At 46.1% G+C, this 21,033-nt stretch overlaps 1 protein-coding gene across 1 annotated transcript in view; it reads right to left on the reverse strand.

Annotated features, from left to right (window-relative positions):
- LOC111965892 (ecto-NOX disulfide-thiol exchanger 2-like) overlaps positions 1-20,472 on the reverse strand; it is a 95,472-nt gene extending 75,000 nt beyond the window's left edge. The window contains exons 1-2 of the mRNA XM_070444257.1: positions 20,319-20,472; positions 9,131-9,280 (exon numbers count right to left, since the gene is read on the reverse strand). Coding sequence (XP_070300358.1) covers positions 9,131-9,280; positions 20,319-20,457 — 289 coding nt within the window. The 5' untranslated portion in view covers positions 20,458-20,472. The remainder of the gene's footprint in view (positions 1-9,130; positions 9,281-20,318) is intronic.
- Between the last annotated feature and the right edge of the window lie 561 nt (positions 20,473-21,033).

Below are 21,033 nucleotides of genomic sequence, written 5' to 3' on the forward strand. Positions count from 1 at the left end.
AAACAATAAACAAGTCAATAACATGGTAGAAAAAAAAAGAGAAATCTATATACAATGTGCAAACGGCATGAGGTAGGCAATAAATCGAATAAATTACAATTTAGGATAACACTGGAGTGATAAATCATCAGATGATCATGTGCAGAAGAGATACTGGTGTGCAAAAGAGCAGAAAAGTAAATAAATAAAAGCAGTATGGGGGGTGAGGTAAGGTAAATTGGGTGGGTAGTTTACAGAGGACTATGTACAGCTGCAGCGATCGGTTAGCTGCTCGGATAGCAGATTTTTAAAGTTGTTGAGGGAGATAAAAGTCTCCAACTTCAGAGATTTTTGCAATTCGTTCCAGTCGCAGGCAGCAGAGAACTGGAAGGAAAGGCGTCCAAATGAGGTTTTGGCTTTAGGGATGATCAGTGAGATACACCTGCTGGAGCGCGTGCTGCGGTGGGTGTAGCCATCGTGACCAGTGAACTGAGATAAGGCGCACTTTACCTAGCATAGCCTTGTAGATGACCTGAGCCAGTGGGTCTGACGACGAACATGTAGCGAGGGCCAGCCGACTAGGCATACAGGTCGCAGTGGTGGGTCGTATAAGGTGCTTTAGTAACAAAACGAATGGCACTGTTGATAAACTGCATCCAGTTTGCTGAGGTAGAGTATTGAAGCTATTTTGTAGATGACATCGCCGAAGTCGAGGATCGGTAGGATAGTCAGTTTTACTAGGGTAAGGTTTGGCGGCGATGAAGGAGGCTTTGTTGCGGAATAGAAGCCGATTCTTGATTTGATTTTGGATTGGAGATGTTTGATATGAGTCTGGAAGGAGAGTTTGCAGTCTAGCCAGACACCTAGGTACTTATAGATGTCCACATATTCTAGGTCAGAACCGTCCAGGGTGGTGATGCTAGTCGGGCGTGCGGGTGCAGCACGACGGTTGAAAAGCATGCATTGTTTTACTAGCGTTTAGAGCAGTTGGAGGCCACTGAAGAGTGTTGTATGGCATTGAAGCTCTTTGGAGGTTAGAAGCACAGTGTCCAAAGGAAGGGCCGGAGTATATAGAATGGTGTCGTCTGCGTAGAGGTGATCAGGGAATCGCCCGCAGCAAGAAGCAACATCATTGATGTATACAGAGAAAAGAGTCGGCCGAGAATTGAACCCTGTGGTACCCATAGAGACTGCCAGAGGACCGACAACATGCCCTCCGATTTGACACACTGAACTCTGTCTGCAAAGTAGTTGGTGAACCAGGCAAGGCAGTCATTAGAAAAACCGAGGCTACTGAGTCTGCCGATAAGAATATTGGTGATTGACAGAGTCGAAAGCCTTGGCCAGGTCGATGAAGACGGCTGCACAGTAATGTCTTATCGATGCGTTATGATATCGTTTAGTACCTTGAGCGTGGCTGAGGTGCACCCGTGACCGGCTCGGAAACCGGATTGCACAGCGAGAAGGTACGGTGGGATTCGAGATGCAGTGATCTGTTTGTTGACTTGGCTTTCGAAGACCTTAGATAGCAGGCAGGATGATATAGGTCTGTAACAGTTTGGGTCAGGGTGTCCCCCCTTTGAAGAGGGGATGACCGCGGCAGCTTTCCAATCCTTGGGATCTCAGATGATACAAGAAGAGAGTTGAACAGGCTGGTAATAGGGGGTGCGACAATGGCGGCGGACAGTTTCAGAAATAGGGGTCCAGATGTCGTAAGCCCAGCTGATTTGTAGGGTCCAGTTTTCCAGCTCTTTCAGAACAATCTGTTATCTGGATATGGGTAAAAGGAGAAAGCTGGGGAGGTTTGGCGAGTAGCAGCGGGGGGGCGGGGCTGTTGGCCAGGTTGGAGTCGCCAGAGAAGGCATGGCCAGCCATTGAGAATGTTTGTTGAAGTTTTCGATTATCACGGCTTATCAGTGGTGACCGTGTTACCTAGCCTCAGTGCAGTGGCAGCTGGAGGAGGTGCTCTTGTTTCCATGGACTTTACAGTACCCAGAACGTTTTGGAGTTAGAGCTACAGGATGCAAATTTCTGCTTGAAAAAGCTGGCCTTGCTTTCCTGACTGACTGCGTGTATTGGTTCCTGACTTCCCTGAACAGTTGCATATCGCGGGCTCTTCGATGCTATTGCAGTTGCCACAGGATGTTTTTTTCTGGTCGAGGGCAGTAGGTCTGAGTGAACCAAGGGGCTATATCTGTTCTTGGTTCTGCATTTTTTGAACGGAGCATGCTTGTCTAATATGGTGAGGAAGTACTTTTAAAGAATGACCAGGCATCCTCAACTGACGGGATGAGGTCAATATCCTTCCAGGGTACCCGGCAGGTCGATTAGAAAGCCTGCTCGCAGAAGTGTTTTAGGGAGCGTTTGACAGTGATGAGGGGTGGTCGTTTGACCGCGGACCGTGTGGCGATACAGGCAATGAGGCAGTGATCGCTGAGATCTTGATTGAAGACAGCAGAGGTGTATTTGGAGGCAGGTTGGTCAGGATAATGTCTATTAGGGTGCCCATGTTTACGGATTAGGGTTGTACCTGGTGGTTCCTTGATGATTTGTGTGAGATTGAGGGCATCAAGCTTGGATTGTAGGATGCCGGGTGTTAAGCATATCCCAGTTTAGGTCACCTAACAGAACAAACTCTGAAGCTAGATGGGGGACAGATCATTCACAGATGGTGTCAGGGCACAGCTGGGAGCTGAGGGGGTCGGTAGCAGGCGGCAACAGTGAGAGACTTATTCTGAAGATTCATTTTTAAAATTAGAAGTTCGAACTGTTTGGCATAGACCTGGAAAGTATACAGAACTTTGCAGCTATCTCTGCAGTAGATTGCAACTCCTCCCCCTTTGCAGTTCTATCTTGACGGAAAGATGTTATAGTTGCGGTATGGAAATCCAGAATTTTTGTGGCCTTCCTAAGCCAGGATTCGCGACACGGCAAGGACATCAGGGTTGCAGGAGTGTGCTAAAGCGGTGAGTAAGGCAAACTTAGGGAGGAGGCTCTTGATGTTGACATGCATGAGGCCAAGGCTTTTTCGATCACAAGAAGTCAACAAATGAGGTGACTGGGGACATGCAGGGCCTGGGTTTACCTCCACATCACCCGAGGAACAGAGAATGTAGGATGAGGGTGCGGCTAAAGGCTATCAAACTGGTCGCCTAGAGCGTTGGGGACAAAGAATAAAGGACAGATTTATGGCGTGGTAGAATAGATTCTGGGCATAATGTGCAGACAGGGTATGGTGGGGCGCGGGTACAGCGGAGGCAACCCAGGCACTGGTGATGATAAGAGAGGTTGTATCTCTGGACATGCTGGTCTCAATGGGTGAGGTCACCGCATGTGTGGGGGGTGGACAAAGGAGGTACAGAGGTACGGAGAGTGGAACTACAGGGTCCATTGCAAACCAAAACAATGATAATGATAACTAGCCTGACAACAGTATGCAAGGCATATTGATATGAGAGAGACATACAATAAGGCATAAAGTGGATTGCAGGTCTTGATTGGGAGAGCTAGCTAAAACAACAGGTAAGATAACAGCAGCAATAACAGGGTGCTAGTCTAACACAGCAACAACAGGTAAAAATGGCGACACTCGGCAGAGAGGGTCGGATTAACTACACACAGATCCTGAGTTAAAGCACAGAGCCGACAGATAAAACACAAATAAACAGAATGGAGTACCGTGAATTAATGGACAGTCAAGCATGCATCAGCTATGTAGCCAAGTGATCATAGTGTCAGGGGCAGCCGTAGATGGAGCAGGGAGGCCTCCACTAAGCTAGCACGCGGCGTTTAAAGTTAGTAGCCCGGGGGTGTCTGCTCAGACGGAGGCCGGTTGAGGGCACAGCGGGTGGGGTATACGTCTGCAGACCAGACGTGGTCGTGTCGACAGAGAATCCAAGCCGGATGGCGATGGCGAAAGAGAGGTTGTGAATTGTAGAATTGTGTTTGCTAACTGTGCTAGCTTCGTGGCAGTGGAGAAAAAGCAGTCCGATATTCTCTGGGTTGATATCGCGCTGTGCAGACTGGCATGTATTGACCAAGCTGAGGCTGGCTGGTGTCCGAGTTAACGGTAAAGACCACTAGCAGTGACTAACTGATAACTAGCTAGTAGTTAGTTAGCTGGCTAGCTTCTGATGGGGGTTCCGGTTCTAAAGTATAAAAATAGCAGATCCGTACCACATTGGGTGTTGGGGGTTGCAGGAGAGTATATTCAGTCCGTAGATGGAAAGTGAGATTAAAATATAAACGGAAAAAACGAGGAAAACGATTATTTACACGGGACAAGACAAAAACACACGTCCGACTGCTACGCCATCTTGGATTCACATAACAAGCTAACTAGGTAAACAGATAAACTATTCTACTATGGGGTTGTCTGGTTTTTCTATTCATTGCTCGTTTGCCGTGGAAAAGTAAATGTGGATTGTTCTAGCATCTTCATAGTGCGCCTCTGCAGAATTTTTTTCCCATGTTCCATATTTTTGTGTGTGGCGGCAATGACTTTGCACCACTAACTTAAAAAAACAAAAATTCTGTTACAGCCTGAATTCAAAATTGATTAAATTGTCTTTTTTTGTCAGACAATACCCAATAATGTCAAAGTGTAATTAAGTTTTTCAAAATGTTTGAAATTAATACAAAATGAAAAGCTGAAATGTCTTGAGTGAATAAGTATTCAACCCCTTTGTTATGTCAAGCCTAAATAAATTGTAGAGGAACATTTTGCTTAACAAGTCACATAATAAGTTGCATGGACTCACTGTGAATGACTACCTCATCTCTGTACCCCACACACTATCTGTAAGGTCCCTCAGTCAAGCAGTGAAATTCAAACACAGATTCAACCACAAAGACCAGGGAGGTTTTCCAATCCCCCGCAAAGAAGGGCACCTATTGGTAGATGGGTAAAAATAAGAAAAGCAGACATTGAATATCTCTTTGAGCATGGTGACACTTAATTACACTTTGGATGGTGTATCAATACACCCAGTAACTACAAAGATAAAGGCGTCCTTCCTAACTCAGTTGCTGGAGAGGAAGGAAACCGCTCAGGGATTTCACCATGAGGCCAATAGTGACTTTAAAACAGTTACAGAGTTTAATGGCTGTGATAGGAGAAAACTGAGGATGGACCAACATTGTAGTTACTCCACAAAACTAACCTAATTGACAGAGTGAAAAGGAGGAAGCCAGTGCAGAATACAAATATTCCAAAACACGCATACTGTTTGCAACAAGGCACAAAAGTAATACTGCAAAAAATGTGTCACAGCAATTAATGTTTTGACTTGAATACAAAGTGTTATGTTTGGGGCAAATCCAATACAAAACAGAATACCACTTCATATTTTCAATCATAGTGGTGGCTGCATCATGTTATTGGTATGCTTGTAATCATTAAGGACTGGGGAGTTTTTCAGGATAATAAAGAAACCAAATGGAGCTAAGTACAGGCAAAATCCTAGAGGAAAACCTGGTTCAGTCTGCTTTCCACCAGAAACTGGGAGATTAATTCACCTTTTTATTTTTTTATTTTTTTATTTAACCTTTATTTAACCAGGTAGGCTGGTTGAGAACAAGTTCTCATTTGCAACTGCGACCTGGCCAAGATAAAGCATAGCAATTCGACACATACAATAACACAGAGTTACAAATGGAATAAACAAAACACACAGTCAATAATGCAGTAGAAAAATAAGTCTATATACAATGTGAGCAAATGAGGTGAGATAAGGGAGGTAAAGGCAAAAAAGGCCATGGTGGCGAGGTAAATAGCAAGTAAAACACTGGAATGGTAGATTTGCAGTGAAAGAATGTGCAAAGTAGAGATAGCAATAATGGGGTGCAAAATAAGGAGCAAAATAAATAAATACAGTAGGGGAAGAGGTAGTTGTTTGGGCTAAATTATAGATGGGCTATGTACAGGTGCAGTAATCTGTGAGCTGCTCTGACAGCTGGTGCTTAAAGCTAGTGAGGGAGATATGGGTCTCCAGCTTCAGAGATTTTTGCAGTTCGTTCCAGTCATTGGCAGCAGAGAACTGGAAGGAAAGACGACCTAAGGAGGAATTGGCTTTGGGGGTGACCAGTGAGATATACCTGCTGGAGCGCGTGCTACGAGTGGGTGCTGCTATGGTGACCAGTGAGCTAAGATAAGGTGGGGCTTTAACCTAGCAGAGACTTGTAGATAACCTGTAGCCAGTGGGTTTGGCGACGAGTATGAAGCGAGGGCCAACCAACGAGAGAGTACAGGTCAAAATGGTGGGTAGTGTATGGGGCTTTGGTGACAAAACGGATGGCATTATGATAGACTGCATCCAGTTTGTTGAGTACAGTGTTGGAGGTTATTTTATTGATGACATCACCGAAGTCGATGATCGGTAGGATGGTCAGTTTTACGAGGGTATGTTTGGCAGCATGAGTGAAGGATGCTTTGTTGCAATATAGGAAGCCAATTCTAGATTTAATTTTGGATTGGAGATGCTTAATGTGAGTCTGGAAGGTGAGTTTACAGTCTAACCAGACACCTAGGTATTTGTAGTTGTCCACGTATTCTAAGTCAGAGCAGTCCAGAGTAGTGATGCTGGACGGGCGAGCAGGTGCGGGCAGTGATCGGTTGAATAGCATACATTTAGTTTGACTTGCGTTTAAGAGCAGTTGGAGGCCACAGAAGGAGAGTTGTATGGCATTGAAGCTCGTCTGGAGGTTAGTTAACACAGTGTTCAAAGAAGGGCCAGAAGTATACAGAATGGTGTCGTCTGCGTAGAGGTGCAATCAGAGAATCACCAGCAGCAAAAGCAACATCATTGATGTATACAGAGAAGAGAGTCGGCACGAGGATTGAACCCCGTGGCACCCCCATAGAGACTGCCAGAGGCCCGTACAACAGGCCCTCCGATTTGACACACTGAACTCTATCAGAGAAGTAGTTGGTGAACCAGCCAAGGCAATCATTTGAGAAACCAAGGCTGTCGAGTCTGCCAATAAGAATGTGGTGATTGACAGAGTCGAAAGCCTTGGCCAGGTCGATGAATACGGCTGCGCAGTAATGTCTCTTATCGATGGCGGTTATTATGTCGTTTAGGACCTTGAGCGTGGCTGAGGTGCACTCATGACCAGCTCTGAAACCAGATTGCATAGCAGAGAAGGTACGGTGGGATGCGAAATGGTCGGTAATCTGTTTGTTAACTTGGCTTTCGAAGACCTTAGAAAGACAGGGTAGGATAGATATAGGTCTGTAGCAGTTTGGGTCTAGAGTGTCACCCCCTTTGAAGAGGGGGATGACCGCGGCAGCTTTCCAATCTTTGGGAATCTCAGACGATACGAAAGAGAGGTTGAACAGGCTAGTAATAGGGGTTGCAACAATTTCGGCAGATCATTTTAGAAAGAGAGGGTCCAGATTGTCTAGTCCGGCTGATTTATAGGGTTCCAGATTTTGTAGCTCTTTCAGAACATCAGCTATCTGGATTTGGGTAAAGGAGAAATGGTGGGGGCTTTCGCGGGTTGCTGTGGAGGGTGCCGGGCAGTTGACCGGGGTAGTGGTAGCTAGGTGGAAAGCATGGCCAGCCGTAGAGAAATGCTTATTGAAATTCTCAATTATAGTGGATTTATCGGTGGTGACAGTGTTTCCTAGCCTCAGTGCAGTGGGCAGCTGGGAGGAGGTGCTCTTATTCTCCATGGACTTTACAGTGTCCCAGAACTTTTTTGAGTTAGTACTACAGGATGCACATTTCTGTTTGAAAAAGCTAGCCTTAGCTTTCCTAACTGCCTGTGTATATTTGTTCCTAACTTCCCTGAAAAGTTGCATATCATGGGGGCTATTCAATGCTAATGCAGAACGCCACAGGTCTGGAGTGAACCAAGGACTATATCTATTCCTAGTTCAAATTTCTTTGAATGGGGCATGCGTATTTAAGATGGTGAGGAAGGCACTTTTAAAGAATATCATTCCAGGATACCCCGGCCAGGTCGATTAGAAAAGCCTGTTCGCTGAAGTGTTTTAGGGAGCGTTTGACAGTGATGATGGGTGGTCGTTTGGTCGCAGACCCATTACGGATGCAGGCAATGAGGCAGTGATCGCTGAGATCTTGATTGAAAACAGCAGAGGTGTATTTGGAGGGCGAGTTAGTTAGGATGACATCTATGAGGGTGCCCTTGTTTACGGATTTGGAGTTGTACCTGGTAGGTTCATTGATAATTTGTGTGAGATTGAGGGCATCAAGTTTAGATTGTAGGATGGCCGGGGTGTTAAGCATGTCCCAGTTTAGGTCACCTAGTAGCATGAGCTCAGAAGATAGATGGGGGGCAATCATTTCACATATGGTATCGAGGGCACAGCTGGGGACAGAGGGAGGTCTATAGCAAGCGGCAACAGTGAGAGACTTGTTTCTGGAAAGGTGAATTTTTAGAAGTAGAAGCTCGAATTGTTTGTGTACAGACCTGGATAGTAGGACAGAACTCTGCAGGCTATCTTTGCAGTAGATTGCAACACCGCCCCCTTTGGCAGTTCTATRTTGGTGGAAAATGTCATAGTTGACGATGGAGATTTCAGAGTTTTTGGTGGTTTTCCTAAGCCAGGATTCAGACACGGCTAAGACATCCGGGTTGGCAGAATGTGCTAAAGCAGTGAATAAAGCAAACTTAGGGAGTAGGCTTCTAATGTTAACATGCATGAAACCAAGGCTTTTACGGTTACAGAAGTCAACAAATGAGAGCGCCTGGGGAATGGGAGTGGAGCTAGGCACTGCAGGGTCTGGATTAACCTCTACATCACCAGAGGAACAGAGAAGAAGTAGGATAATGGCTAAAGGCTATAAGAACTGGCCGTCTAGCACGTTCGGAACAGAGAGTAAAAGGAGCAGGTTTCTGGGCTCGATAGCATAGATTCAAGGCATAGTGTACAGACAAAGGTAAGGTAGGATTTGAGGACATTGGAGGTAAACCTAGGCATTGAGTAATGATGAGAGAGATATAGTCTCTAGAGACGTTTAAACCAGGTGATGTCATCGCATATGTAGGAGGCGGAACAACATGGTTGGTTATGGGTATCTGCTAGCATCTGCTAGCATGCGGGTTGCCCCCATCACTTCAATAGATTTTTTGCTGGTGGCTTAAATTAAATCGACTTTCTGGGGTAAGAGGTCAATAGACTTACTTGGGTTTGGGGGGAAGAGGGTGCAGCTCTGGTAGTGAATGATCTCCTTAATGATGGGTAGATCATGGGGCAGGGGCGGTGGGGGCACGTAACCAAGGCCGGGCATCATAGGGTTCATGCCTGTCATCATGCCAAGGCCCGAGTCGAAATCTGAAGGAGACACACACCAGAACACACACATGAGAATGGAATAACACGCATATTAAAACAACATTTCCACAGGCATTAGTTCATCCATGTTGACATTTTCTTGTTTCATTTGACATTGTGTGTCTCTCCATGAACACTTTGTGGAGGTTTCTGTCAACAATGGTGACACACAAGGCCAGCAGTATACCACCCTGCATTCCAATGCTGGCTTGCTTCTAAAGCTAAGTAGGGTTGGTCCTGGATGAGAGACCAGATGCTGCTGGAAGTGGTATTGGAGGGCCAGTAGGAGGCCCCCTTTCCTCTGGTCAAAAATATAAATAAATCCCAATGGACATAGCCCTGTGAAGGGTGCCGTCTTTCGGATGGGACGTTAAATGGGTGTCTTGACTCTCTATGGTCACTAAAGATGCCAATGGCAAGAGTAGGGGTGGTAACCCTGGTGTCCTGGCTAAATTCCCAATCTGGCCTTCATACCATCATGACCACCTAATCATCCCCAGCTGACAATTGGCTCATTCACCCCCCCCTCCCCTGTAACTATTCCCCAGGTCGTTGCTGTAAATGAGAATGTGTTCAGTCAACTTACCTGGTAAAATAAGGGTATAAAGAAATTTTTAAATAATTGTCTATAAATAACTGAATAAATTAACAAGCATCCTACATGTTTAAAGTGGAGCTACATGAGCTTCTACTGACTCTCTGTTGCTGATTGGCTGACCTTTGATCTTCCTGTCTGTAGTCAGAGGGAGGGAGATGGATCTGAGAACTAGCACACAAGTGAGCCTTCATTCACAGGTAGGGGATTATTGATTTAGACTGCAGCTGGATTCACTCTGCACACTAGCTGAGTTCCAGCAGATCATTCTTTTAATGGAAATGACATTTCCTCTACTGCACCTGCAGAAAACTGTGGGCTTGAAAGCTTGTCTTCATTGTGTGTGTGTGCCTTGATGGACCACACAAAGGCCTGAGTATAACTAAATACCACTTAGTAAAACCACATGTGGATAACTTATGTTTAAATCCCAGAAAGGGCAACGAAAGCTTTTCAATAATTTCAGCTTTCTGTGTGTGAGAGAGGAAGGTATTTGGATGAAGGATGAGGAAGAGAGGGGAACAAGCCAGAGGTGTAAATGGACCAATCAGAGGAGAGGACAGTAAAAGAGGAAGAGGACGTCTAGGTCCGCTTCATCTCTCTTACAGGGACCCTTATTGATGACCTCATCTCTGGTAAGTAAGTGATAAGAGGGACCCTGTTGCCCAGGTGATGATGACTCCTGCCCAGCGAGGCGGAGGTGAAATGATGGCAGTAGGAGAGATAGAGGGAGGGAGGGGTACAGCGGACACAGTGTCTTCTGAATACCAAGGCCAGTCTCAGTGGCAGTGAGAGGCCCACAGAGGAAATCTCTGGTAGGCCGTCGGGCTGTTCTGGGTTAGGGAGGGAGGCCCACTGCAGAGCTCTGTCATGGTCCTTACTGCAACAGGTGTGAGCTGCTTCATAACTGCGACTTAGTAGGGCTGCACAGTTAATCAAATCCACATCGAAACTGCAATATAGACAAACTCTAAAAACGCAACTGTGTGCGGCTGCTTCCCACACACACCAAGCCTCGCCCCCCAGTGACTAGAGTCTGGTTTCAATGATGGACTCGTCATAGAGGAACTACGTCACTACCTTATGCACGTGAATAAAATACTAAATAGTAGCTGGCAAGATGGAGATCAGAGGTTATTTCACATCAACTACCTTAACTTAAACCACTGCAAAGGTTTTGCCTGCAAACTTTGGCTTTGAATCGCAACAATCTGGCATGTCTGCCTCGTGATTTGTTGAGGGAGTCCCAGGAATAATTTTTTTCTCTTATAGACATAGGCAGTGACTTAGTTCCTCTATGCCAAGAGTCCATCATTGAAACCAGACCCTGGTCACTGTGGGTTTTTAAGACAGTTATTCCTACTGGCTGTTTGTTAGATTCACAGTTGGCATGCTGTTCTGAGATAGAACAGATTGTTTCAAACAATAATGATACTGCTTTCCATTTTCCTTTTTAATATGTCATTCAATTTCTATAATTCACACAGTTCACATATGTTCTGATCTTTAGTGCACGTCAAATTGCAATATTTTGTAAAACATTCGCAACACGATTTTTGGCCCACTTCGTGCAGCCCTACCACTTGACACTGAGGAACCCTGACACTGAGGAAATGGGCACAGTGCTGATGAATAATGGAAAACACTCCTGGCTGCCACACACACATTTTGAGCACAGAGAATAATTTCCTCAAAGTCAGAGAGTCACTCTTGAAGAAACACAAAGCTATTAAATAGAAGATTTCTGCACCATATTTATTCATGAACATGACAGATGATAGGAGCCAAACCAGGCTCCGGGTGCACATCAAGAAAAGAAGATCTGGTTTGATCAAGACCAGCCTGTTTTCATTTCACTGCTGAATTTTTATTTTTCCTTCCAGTCTGTGTGTGTGTGTGTGTGTTGTGTGTGTGTTGATTGTGTGTGTGTGTGTGTGTGTGGTGTGTGTGTGTGTGTGTGTGTGTGTGTGTGTGGATATACAGTGGGGGGAAAGTATTAGTCAGCCACCAAATTGTGCAAGTTCTCCCACTTAAAAAGATGAGAGAGGCCTGGAATTTTCATCATAGGTACACTTCAAACTATGAACAGACAAAAATGAGAAAAAAAATCCCAGAAATCACATTGTAGGATTTTTAATGAATTTATTTTGCAAAATTATGGTGGAAAATAAGTATTTGGTCAATAACAAAAGTTTTCTCAATACTTTGTTTTTACCCTTTGTTGGCAAATGACAGAGGTCAAACGTTTTCTGTAAGTCTTCACAAGGTTTTCACACACTGTTTTGCTGGTATTTTAGCCCATTCCTCCATGCAGATCTCCTCTAGAGCAGTGATGTTTTGGGGCTGTTTCTGGCACACGGACTTTCAACTCCCTCCAAAGATTTTCTATGGGGTTGAGATCTGGAGACTGGCTAGGCCACTCCAGGACCTTGAAATGCTTCTTACGAAGCCACCTGTTGCCCGGCGCGGTGTGTTTGGGATCATTGTCATGCTGAAAGACCCCAGCCACGTTTCATCTTCATGCCCTTGCTGATGGAAGGAAAGGTTTTTCAACTCAAAATCTCACGATACATGGCCCATTCATTCTTTCCTTTACATGGGATCGTCGTCCTGTGTCCTTGGATGCAAGGTGCATGGGTGTTCTTTGGATGCAACTCAGCATTCTTTGTCCTCACAAACACGGACGAGTTGGTGAGTTTTTTACCAAAAAGTTATATTTTGGTTTCATCTGACCATATGACATTCTCCCAATCTTCTTCTGGATCATCAAATGCTCTCTAGCAAACTCAAGACGGGCCTGGACATGTACTGGCTTAAGCAGGGGGACACGTTCTGGCACTGCAGGATTTGAAGTCCCCCTGGCGCATAGTGTGTTACTGATGGTAGGCTTAGTTACTTTGGTCCCAGTCTCTGCCAGGTCATTCACTAGGTCCCCGTGTGGTTCTGGGATTTTTGCTCACCGTTCTTGTGATCATTTTGCCCCCACGGGGTGAGATCTTGCGTGGAGCCCCAGATCGACGGAGATTATCAGTGGTCTTGTATGTCTTCCATTTCCTAATAATTGCTCCCACAGTTGATTTCTTCAAACCAAGCTGCTTACCTATTGCAGATTCAGTCTTCCCAGCCTGGTGCAGGTCTACAATTTTGTTTCTGGTGTCCTTTGACAGCTCTTTGGTCTTGGCCATAGTGGAGTTTGGGTGTGACTGTTTGAGGTTGTGGACAGGTGTCTTTTATACTGATAAGTTCAAACAGGTGCCATTAATACAGGTAACGAGTGGAGGACAGAGGAGCCTCTTAAAGAAGAAGTTACAGGTCTGTGAGAGCCAGAAATCTAGCTTGTTTGTAGGTGACCAAATACTTATTTTCCACCATATTTTGCAAATAAATTCATAAAAAATCCTACAATGTGATTTTCTGGATTTTCCCCCCTCATTTTGTCTGTCATAGTTGAAGTGTACCTATGATGAACATTACAGGCCTCTCTCATCTTTTTAAGTGGGAGAACTTGCACAATTGGTGGCTGACTAAATACTTTTTTGTGTGTGTGTTAGGGATGGGTAATCGAGTACTAGACCTGATGTCAAAACTCTAACCACAGATCCACCCACCCCCCCAAATACTGTAAAACCAGACTATTAATGTGCTTTGCCTCTAGTATTCCATCAGTACATGTGCATTTGGGGGGGCACAACAAAAAAGAAACCAAACGTCAAACAGTTATTCTCCTAAATGTCCTTCATGTCGCACTCAATTGCATTCCGACCTCTCTCTCTACACACCTACTTTGCGGTCGTCACTAGTTAGCACAGCCACAAAGTCAAAATTGGCTTTATCGCAAAAAAAATATCATAAAAAAACACTTTTGGTGTTAATTTAAAGTTAGGGCTAGGCATAAGGTTTAGCAGTGTGATTAAGAATTAGGTTTAAAATCTGATTTTTAAAAAGAGAAATCGTAGAAATAGGCGGGGTTTGAAATTGCTTTCACCTGGATTTACCTGGACAGTCTCATGGAAAGAGCAGGTGTTCTTAATGTTTTGTACACTCAGTATAGATCAATGTACACAAACAAAAATCAGGCCAGTACTCGAACAGTTGAAAAATGTCAAATGCCCATCCCTGGTGTGTGTCCTATTCCACTGACAGCCAGAGAACTGTGTATCATACACAGAGAATTTACCCTCTGCCATTCTCAGGGATTTTCAGCTACAGCAGGATTGTTATTTAACCTTTATTTAACTAGGCAAGTCGGTTAACAACTAATTCTTATTTACAATGACGGCCAACACCGGCCAAACTCGGACGACGCTGAGCCAATTGTGCGCTGCCCTATGGGACTCCCAATCACGGCCGGGTGTGATAGAGCCTGGAATCGAACCAGGGTGTCGCCTCGAGCACTGAGATGCAGTGCCTTATACCGCTGTGCCACTTGGGAGCCCCTTGTACAGACAAAACAATAGAGACTCAACCCCTCAATCCATGTTTCACATCATTCAACATATTCGGTTGGAAACTCCCACACACGCAGACACACGCGGGTGCATGCAAGTGTGTTAGACACACATGCAAGTGTGTACATCCACACACACCATCTTCCGTGTGAAACAGGCCTCTTCCAGCCAGAGGTAAAACTGTCTCGAGACAGAGCAGGAGTCTCCTGAACAGAAACATCAGCAGAGAACTGTCTTCTCTCCAGCCACACAAGGTCTCTCTCTCTCGGCTTTCTCCACCCCCCCACCCCACTGGCTCCATCTCTCCCTTTCTCGCAAGCAAGCAGGCACACATGCCACTTACACACACACACATCCAACAGTCCTATGTCTATCCATGTTAACCAGTCAGCTTCCCAGAGGATTGTTGAAGGTAATTACATTTAATGCTGCCCATCAATCAAACATCCAGCCAGGAATACATTTTTTGGCATTTGACTCTAGATACCTCCTGGCTATCAACACATTACATCAGTCCTCTCTCTCTCTCACCTCCTCTCCCCCCTTCCCAGGGTAAATGTCCCCTACAGCAAAATGTGTGCTGGGTGGAGGGAGAAAGGGTGAGGGAGGGAGTATATGAAAGGCTATGTCCTGCTGTGGCCTGCTGGAGGTCATTTTGCAGGGCTCTGGCAGTGCTCCTCCTGCTCAAAGGCGGAGGTAGCGGTCCTGCTGCTGGGTTGTTGCCCTCCTACGGCCTCCTCCACGTCTCCTGATGTACTGGCCTGTCCTCCTGGTAGCGCCTCCATGCTCTGGACACTACGCTGACAGACACAGCAAACCTTCTTGCCACAGCTCGCATTGATGTGCCATCCTGGATGAGCTGCACTACCTTGAGCCACTTGTGTGGGTTGTAGACTCCGTCTCATGCTACCACTAGAGTGAAAGCACCGGCAGCATTCAAAAGTGCACCAAAACATCAGCCAGGAAGCATAGGACCTGAGAAGTGGTCTGTGGTCACCACCTGCAGAACCACTCCTTTGGGGGTGTCTTGCTAATTGCCTATAATTTCCACCTTTTGTCTATTCCATTTGCACAACAGCATGTGAAATTTATTGTCAGTCAGTGTTGCTTCCTAAGTGGACAGTTTGATTTCACAGAAGTGTGATTGACTTGGAGTTACATTGTGTTGTTTAAGTGTTCCCTTTATTTTTTTGAGCAGTGTATATACACACACACACTGAACAAAAATATAAACGCAACATCTTCAAGGTTACAGTTCATATAAGGAAATCAGTCAAWTGAAATAAATACATTAGGCCCTAATCTATGGATTTCATATTACCGGGCAGGGCACAGCCATGGGTGGACCTGGGAGGGCATAGGCCCACCCACTGGGGAGCTAGGCTCAGCCAATCAGAATGAGTTTTTCCGAACAAAAGGGCTTTATTACAGACAGAAATACTCCTAAGTTTCATCAGCTGTCTGGGTGGCTGGTCTCAGACAATCCTGCAGGTGAAGCCGGATGTGGAGGTCCTGGGCTGGCGTGGGTACACGTGGTCTGCAGTTGTGAGGCCGGTTGGACATACTGCCTAATTCTCTAAAATGACGTTGGCCTCCATTCAGATAACATTCAATTATTTGCCAAAAGCTSTGGTGGACATTCCTGCAGTCAGCATGCCAATTGCACGCTCCCTCAAAACTTTAGACATCTGTGGCATTGCGTTGTGACACAAAACTTTTGAATTGTTAGATACTACTGCACTGTTGGAGCTAGGAACACAAGCATTTCACTACACCCACAATAACACCTGCTAAATACAGTGAGGGAAAAAAGTATTTGATCCCCTGCTGATTTTGTACGTTTGCCCACTGACAAAGAAATGATCCGTCTATAATTTTAATGGTAGGTTTATTTGAACAGTGAGAGACAGAATAACAACAACAAAAATCCAGAAAAATGCATGTCAAAAAAGTTATAAATTGATTTGCATTTTAATGAGGGAAATAAGTATTTGACCCCTCTGCAAAACATGACTTAGTACTTGGTGGCAAAACCCTTGTTGGCAATCACAGAGGTCAGACGTTTCTTGTAGTTGGCCACCAGGTTTGCACACATCTCAGGAGATTTTGTGCCCACTCCTCTTTGCAGCATCGTCATTAAAGTTTCGAGGCCTACGTATTGGCAACTCGAACCTTCAGCTCCCTCCACAGATTTTTCTATTGGGATTAAGGTCTGGAGACTGGCTAGGCCACTCCAGGACCTTAATGTGGCTTCTTCTTGACACTCTTTGTTGCCCGTTCGCCGTGTTGTTTGGGTGTGTCATGCTGGAATATACCATCCAGACCATTTTCAATGCCCTGGCTGAGAGAGGCAGGTTCTCACCCAAGATTTATCTGTACATGGCCCCGCTCATCGGTCCTTTGAGCGGTGAAGTTCGTCCTTCCCCTTAGCAGAACACAATGTTTCCACCTCCATGTTTGACGGTGGGGATGGTGTTCTTGGAGTCATAGGCAGCATTCCTCCTTCCTCCAAACACGGCGAGTTGAGTTGATGCCAAAGGCTCCATTGGTCTCATTTGAACCAAAACCAGTTTGCCACCCAGTTGTCCTCTGAATCATTCAGATATTCATTGGCAAACTTCAGACGGGCATATATATGTGCTTTCTTGAGCAGGGGGACCTTGCGGGCGCTGCAGGATTTCAGTCCTTCACGGCGTAGTGTGTTACCAATTGTTTTCTTGGTGACTATGGTCCCAGCTGCCTTGAGATCATTGACAAGATCCTCCCGTGTAGTTCTGGGCTGATTCCTCACCGTTCTCATGATCATTGCAACTCCACGAGGTGAGATCTTGCATGGAGCCCCAAGCCGAGGGAGATTGACAGTTATTTTGTGTTTCTTCCATTTGCGAATAATCGCACCAACTGTTGTCACCTTCTCACCAAGCTGCTTTGCGATGGTCTTGTAGCCAAATCCAGCCTTATGTAGGTCTACAATCTTGTCCCTGACATCCTTGGAGAGCTCTTTGGTCTTGGCCATGGTGGAGAGTTTGGAATCTGATTGATTGATTGCGTCTGTGGACAGGTGTCTTTTATACAGGTAACAAACTGAGATTAGGAGCACTCCCTTTAAGAGTGTGCTCCTAATCTCAGCTCGTTACCTGTATAAATGACACCTGGGAGCCAGAAATCTTTCTGATTGAGAGGGGGTCAAATACTTATTTCCCTCATTAAAATGCAAATCAATGTATAACATTTTTGACATGCGTTTTTCAGGATTTTTGTTGTTGTTATTCTGTCTCTCACTGTTCAAATAAACCTACCATTAAAATTATAGACGGATAATTTCTTTGTCAGTGGGCAAACGTACAAAATCAGCAGGGGATCAAATACTTTTTTCCCTCACTGTACATGTACAGTATGTGAACAATAAAATTAGATTTGAAAATGCACATTTTAGAGTGGACTTTTATTGTCCTCAGCACAAGATGCACCTGTGTAATGACCATGCGGTTTAATCAGCTTACTGATATGCCACACCTGTCAAGTGGATGGATTATCTTGGCAAAGGAGAAATACTCACTAACAGGGATGTGAACACATTTGTGCACAACATTTGAGAAATAAGCTTTTTGTGCGTATGGAAAATGTCTGGGATATCTTATTTCAGCTCATGAAATATGGGACCAACATTTTTTTATTCAAATTATTTGTATTTTACCCCCTTTTTCTCCACAATTTTGTGATATTCAACTGCGATTAAATTACGATCTTGTCTCATCGCTGCAACTTCCCAATGGGCGCGGGAGAGGCGAAGGTCGAGTCATGCGTCCTTCGAAACATGACCCTCCAAACCACACTTCATAACACCCTCCTGCTTAACCTGGAAGCCAGACCAATGTGTCGGCGGAAACACTGCTCAACTGATGACCGAAGTCAGCCTGCAGGTGCCCTGCCCGCCACAAGGAGTCGCTAGAGAACGATGAGCCAAGTAAAGCCCCCCCCGGCCAAACCCTCCCCAACCCGGACAACGCTGGGGCAATTGTGTGCCACTCTATGGGACTCCTGATCACGCCGGTTGTTACAGCCTGGGATCAAACACGGGTCTGTAGTGACACCTCAAGCACCGTTACGTTTAGATTATTGTTCAGTATACAAGTTCATGCAGTTGTGTGAGGATGATGGTGCTGCTCGGTAGTAATGTATGGCTGCACCCCTCTGATCTGTCATTAGTGAAGTAGCAGCCATGTTATTAGGCTGTATTGTCTATCTATTGTAGCCATATTATTGTTCATAGCCTTCGTAATTTGAGGTTGTATTAAGCTTAAACCTGCCATTTAGTATTGCATTTAATTTCCCCCTTTTCAGAACCACACTCTCTTGGTTAAAACATTTGACAAGCCATACCTTAAAGTGCCTTAACCCATACACTGTGCCGTTCCTGTGAATCAGCATTTTTAAACCACCTCAACTGGAATCCTACCTGTCTGTCATCTGTGTCCTTACAAGCACCTGGGAGAGAACACATTGTGATAAGAAAACCCTAAGAATACCGAACGAGAGAGAGTGAGCGACGAAGGAGCGAGCGACCGAGGAGAGACGACCAACCGAGAGGAGGGAGAGACCGACCACCGAGAGAGAGGGAGAGACCGGACCAACCGAGAGAGAGGGGAGACCGAGAGAGGGAGAGACGAGAGAGGGAGAACCGAGAGAGGGGAGACGTGGAGAGGGAGAGACCGAGAGAGGAGAGAGGACGAGAGAGACGCGACAGAGAGGACGACCGAGTCGAGCGACAGATGCGCGAGGAGCGACGGACCGATGAGGGCGATCCGATCCGGTGAGAGAGAGAGAGCGACGCCGGGAGAGAGAAGGCACGAGCGGAGAGCGCCGACCGGGAGAGAGAGAAGAGGAGCGACCGCCAGGAGAAAGAGAGAGCGACGAGCCAGAGAAGAGAGAGAGCGACCGACCGAAGCGACGATCCGGGAGAGAGAGAGAGCGACCGACCGGCGAGAGAGAGAGAGCGACCGACCAGGAGAGAGAGAGAGCGAGCCGACGGGAGAGAGAGAGCGAGCGATCCCGGAGAGAGAGAGAGAGTCGCCGACCGGAGAGAGAAAGAGAGCGACGATCCAGGGAAGAGAGAGAGAGGCGACGACCAGGAGAGAGAGAGAGCGAACCGACCGAGGAGACCGACCGACCGACCGAGACCGACATAGCACGCGAAGCAGACGACGAGGAAAGCAATCGCGAGATGAAAGCAACCGACGAAGAAGCAAACCGACCGATTTGAAAGCAGATACCGACGAGAGAACGGCGACACGAAGAGCAACCGCAGAGGAGACGATACCAGGAGATTACACGATCGAGAGGGAGAGAGGGACTGAGGCCGGACGCGTGGAGCGAGAGACCGACCAAGAGAGATACAAGACCGACCGAGAGCGAGAAACGACCGAGAGAGAAAGACGCCGGAGAGAGAGGAGAGGCCGAGGAAACGCGAGAGAGAGGAGACGACGAGAGAGAGAGACCGACCGAGGACAGAGACGACGGGGGAGAGAAAGAGACGAAGAGAGAGAGAGAAAGCAACCGACTGACCGACCGAGAGAGCGACCGACCGAGAGAGATCGAGAAACCGACCGACCGAGACCAACAGAGAGAGACTGACAGAGACCAACCGAGAGAGAGAGACCGATCGACCGAGACCGACCGAGAGAGAGAGACCGATCGACCGAGAGAGAGAGACCGACCAACCAAGAGAGAGAGAGAGAGACCGACCGAGAGAGAAACAGACAGAGAGAGCGACAGAGGGAGAGACCAACCGAGAGACCAACCGAGAGACCGAGAGAGACGGATCGACCGAGAGAGAGAGAGAGACCGATCGACCGAGAGAGAGAGAGACCGATCGACCGAGAGAGAGAGAGACCGATCGACCGAGAGAGCGATTGAGACAGAGGGGACTGTCAGAAACACATACAAATTCACCCTGAACAACACCATAATTGAACACACTAAAAATTACACCTACCTTGGTCTGAATTCCACCTGAACTGGAATCCTACCTGTCTGTCATCTGTGTCCTTACAAGCACCTGGGAGAGAGAACACATCGTGATAAGAAAACCTTAAGAATATACAGTCCACTTCAGGGAGGGTGGTGCTGCCCATATAGTGTTTAACAGGGAAATTAAAGTTACATTTTTGCACACAGAGTTCATTAATTGCCATCCAAAAGAGCAATTGTCAAAGAAACACTTTAAAAATGGTTTTACATGACAACGATAACGACATCATGAGCATGGCCACAAGTGTTCAGATAATCATGACTCACTTTTGTCATCATATTTAATGAATATCGGTCATCGACAGAATTATCATCCAATATCGATATATTGGTAAAAGGCCAACATTGGCCAATAATATCAGATATATTGGTCAGGCTCTAGTTTTCAAATAAAAATGATCCCTCTACACACTTCTAAAAGAGAACTCACACTACTTCCCTGCCAAAGACACCCCTCTTTCAACTCAGTCATAGATCTCTCTCCATGCTCCTGAAAGACATATCCCTCTCTCTTTTCCTCTGCCAAAGATCTCCCTCTCTCTACTCCTCGCTATCAGAAATCTAGTCTACTTCTCCCAGGCTATAAATGTGCAGCTACAGATCTCTCTCTCTGTGTCTCTATCAGTCCTCACTCTGCCAACAGCACCGGCAGCACAAAGCAGAGCAGAGCTTGGAAACTA

Source organism: Salvelinus sp. IW2-2015, linkage group LG6.2 (assembly GCF_002910315.2).
Source record: "Salvelinus sp. IW2-2015 linkage group LG6.2, ASM291031v2, whole genome shotgun sequence".
Classification (NCBI taxonomy): Eukaryota; Metazoa; Chordata; class Actinopteri; order Salmoniformes; family Salmonidae; genus Salvelinus; species Salvelinus sp. IW2-2015.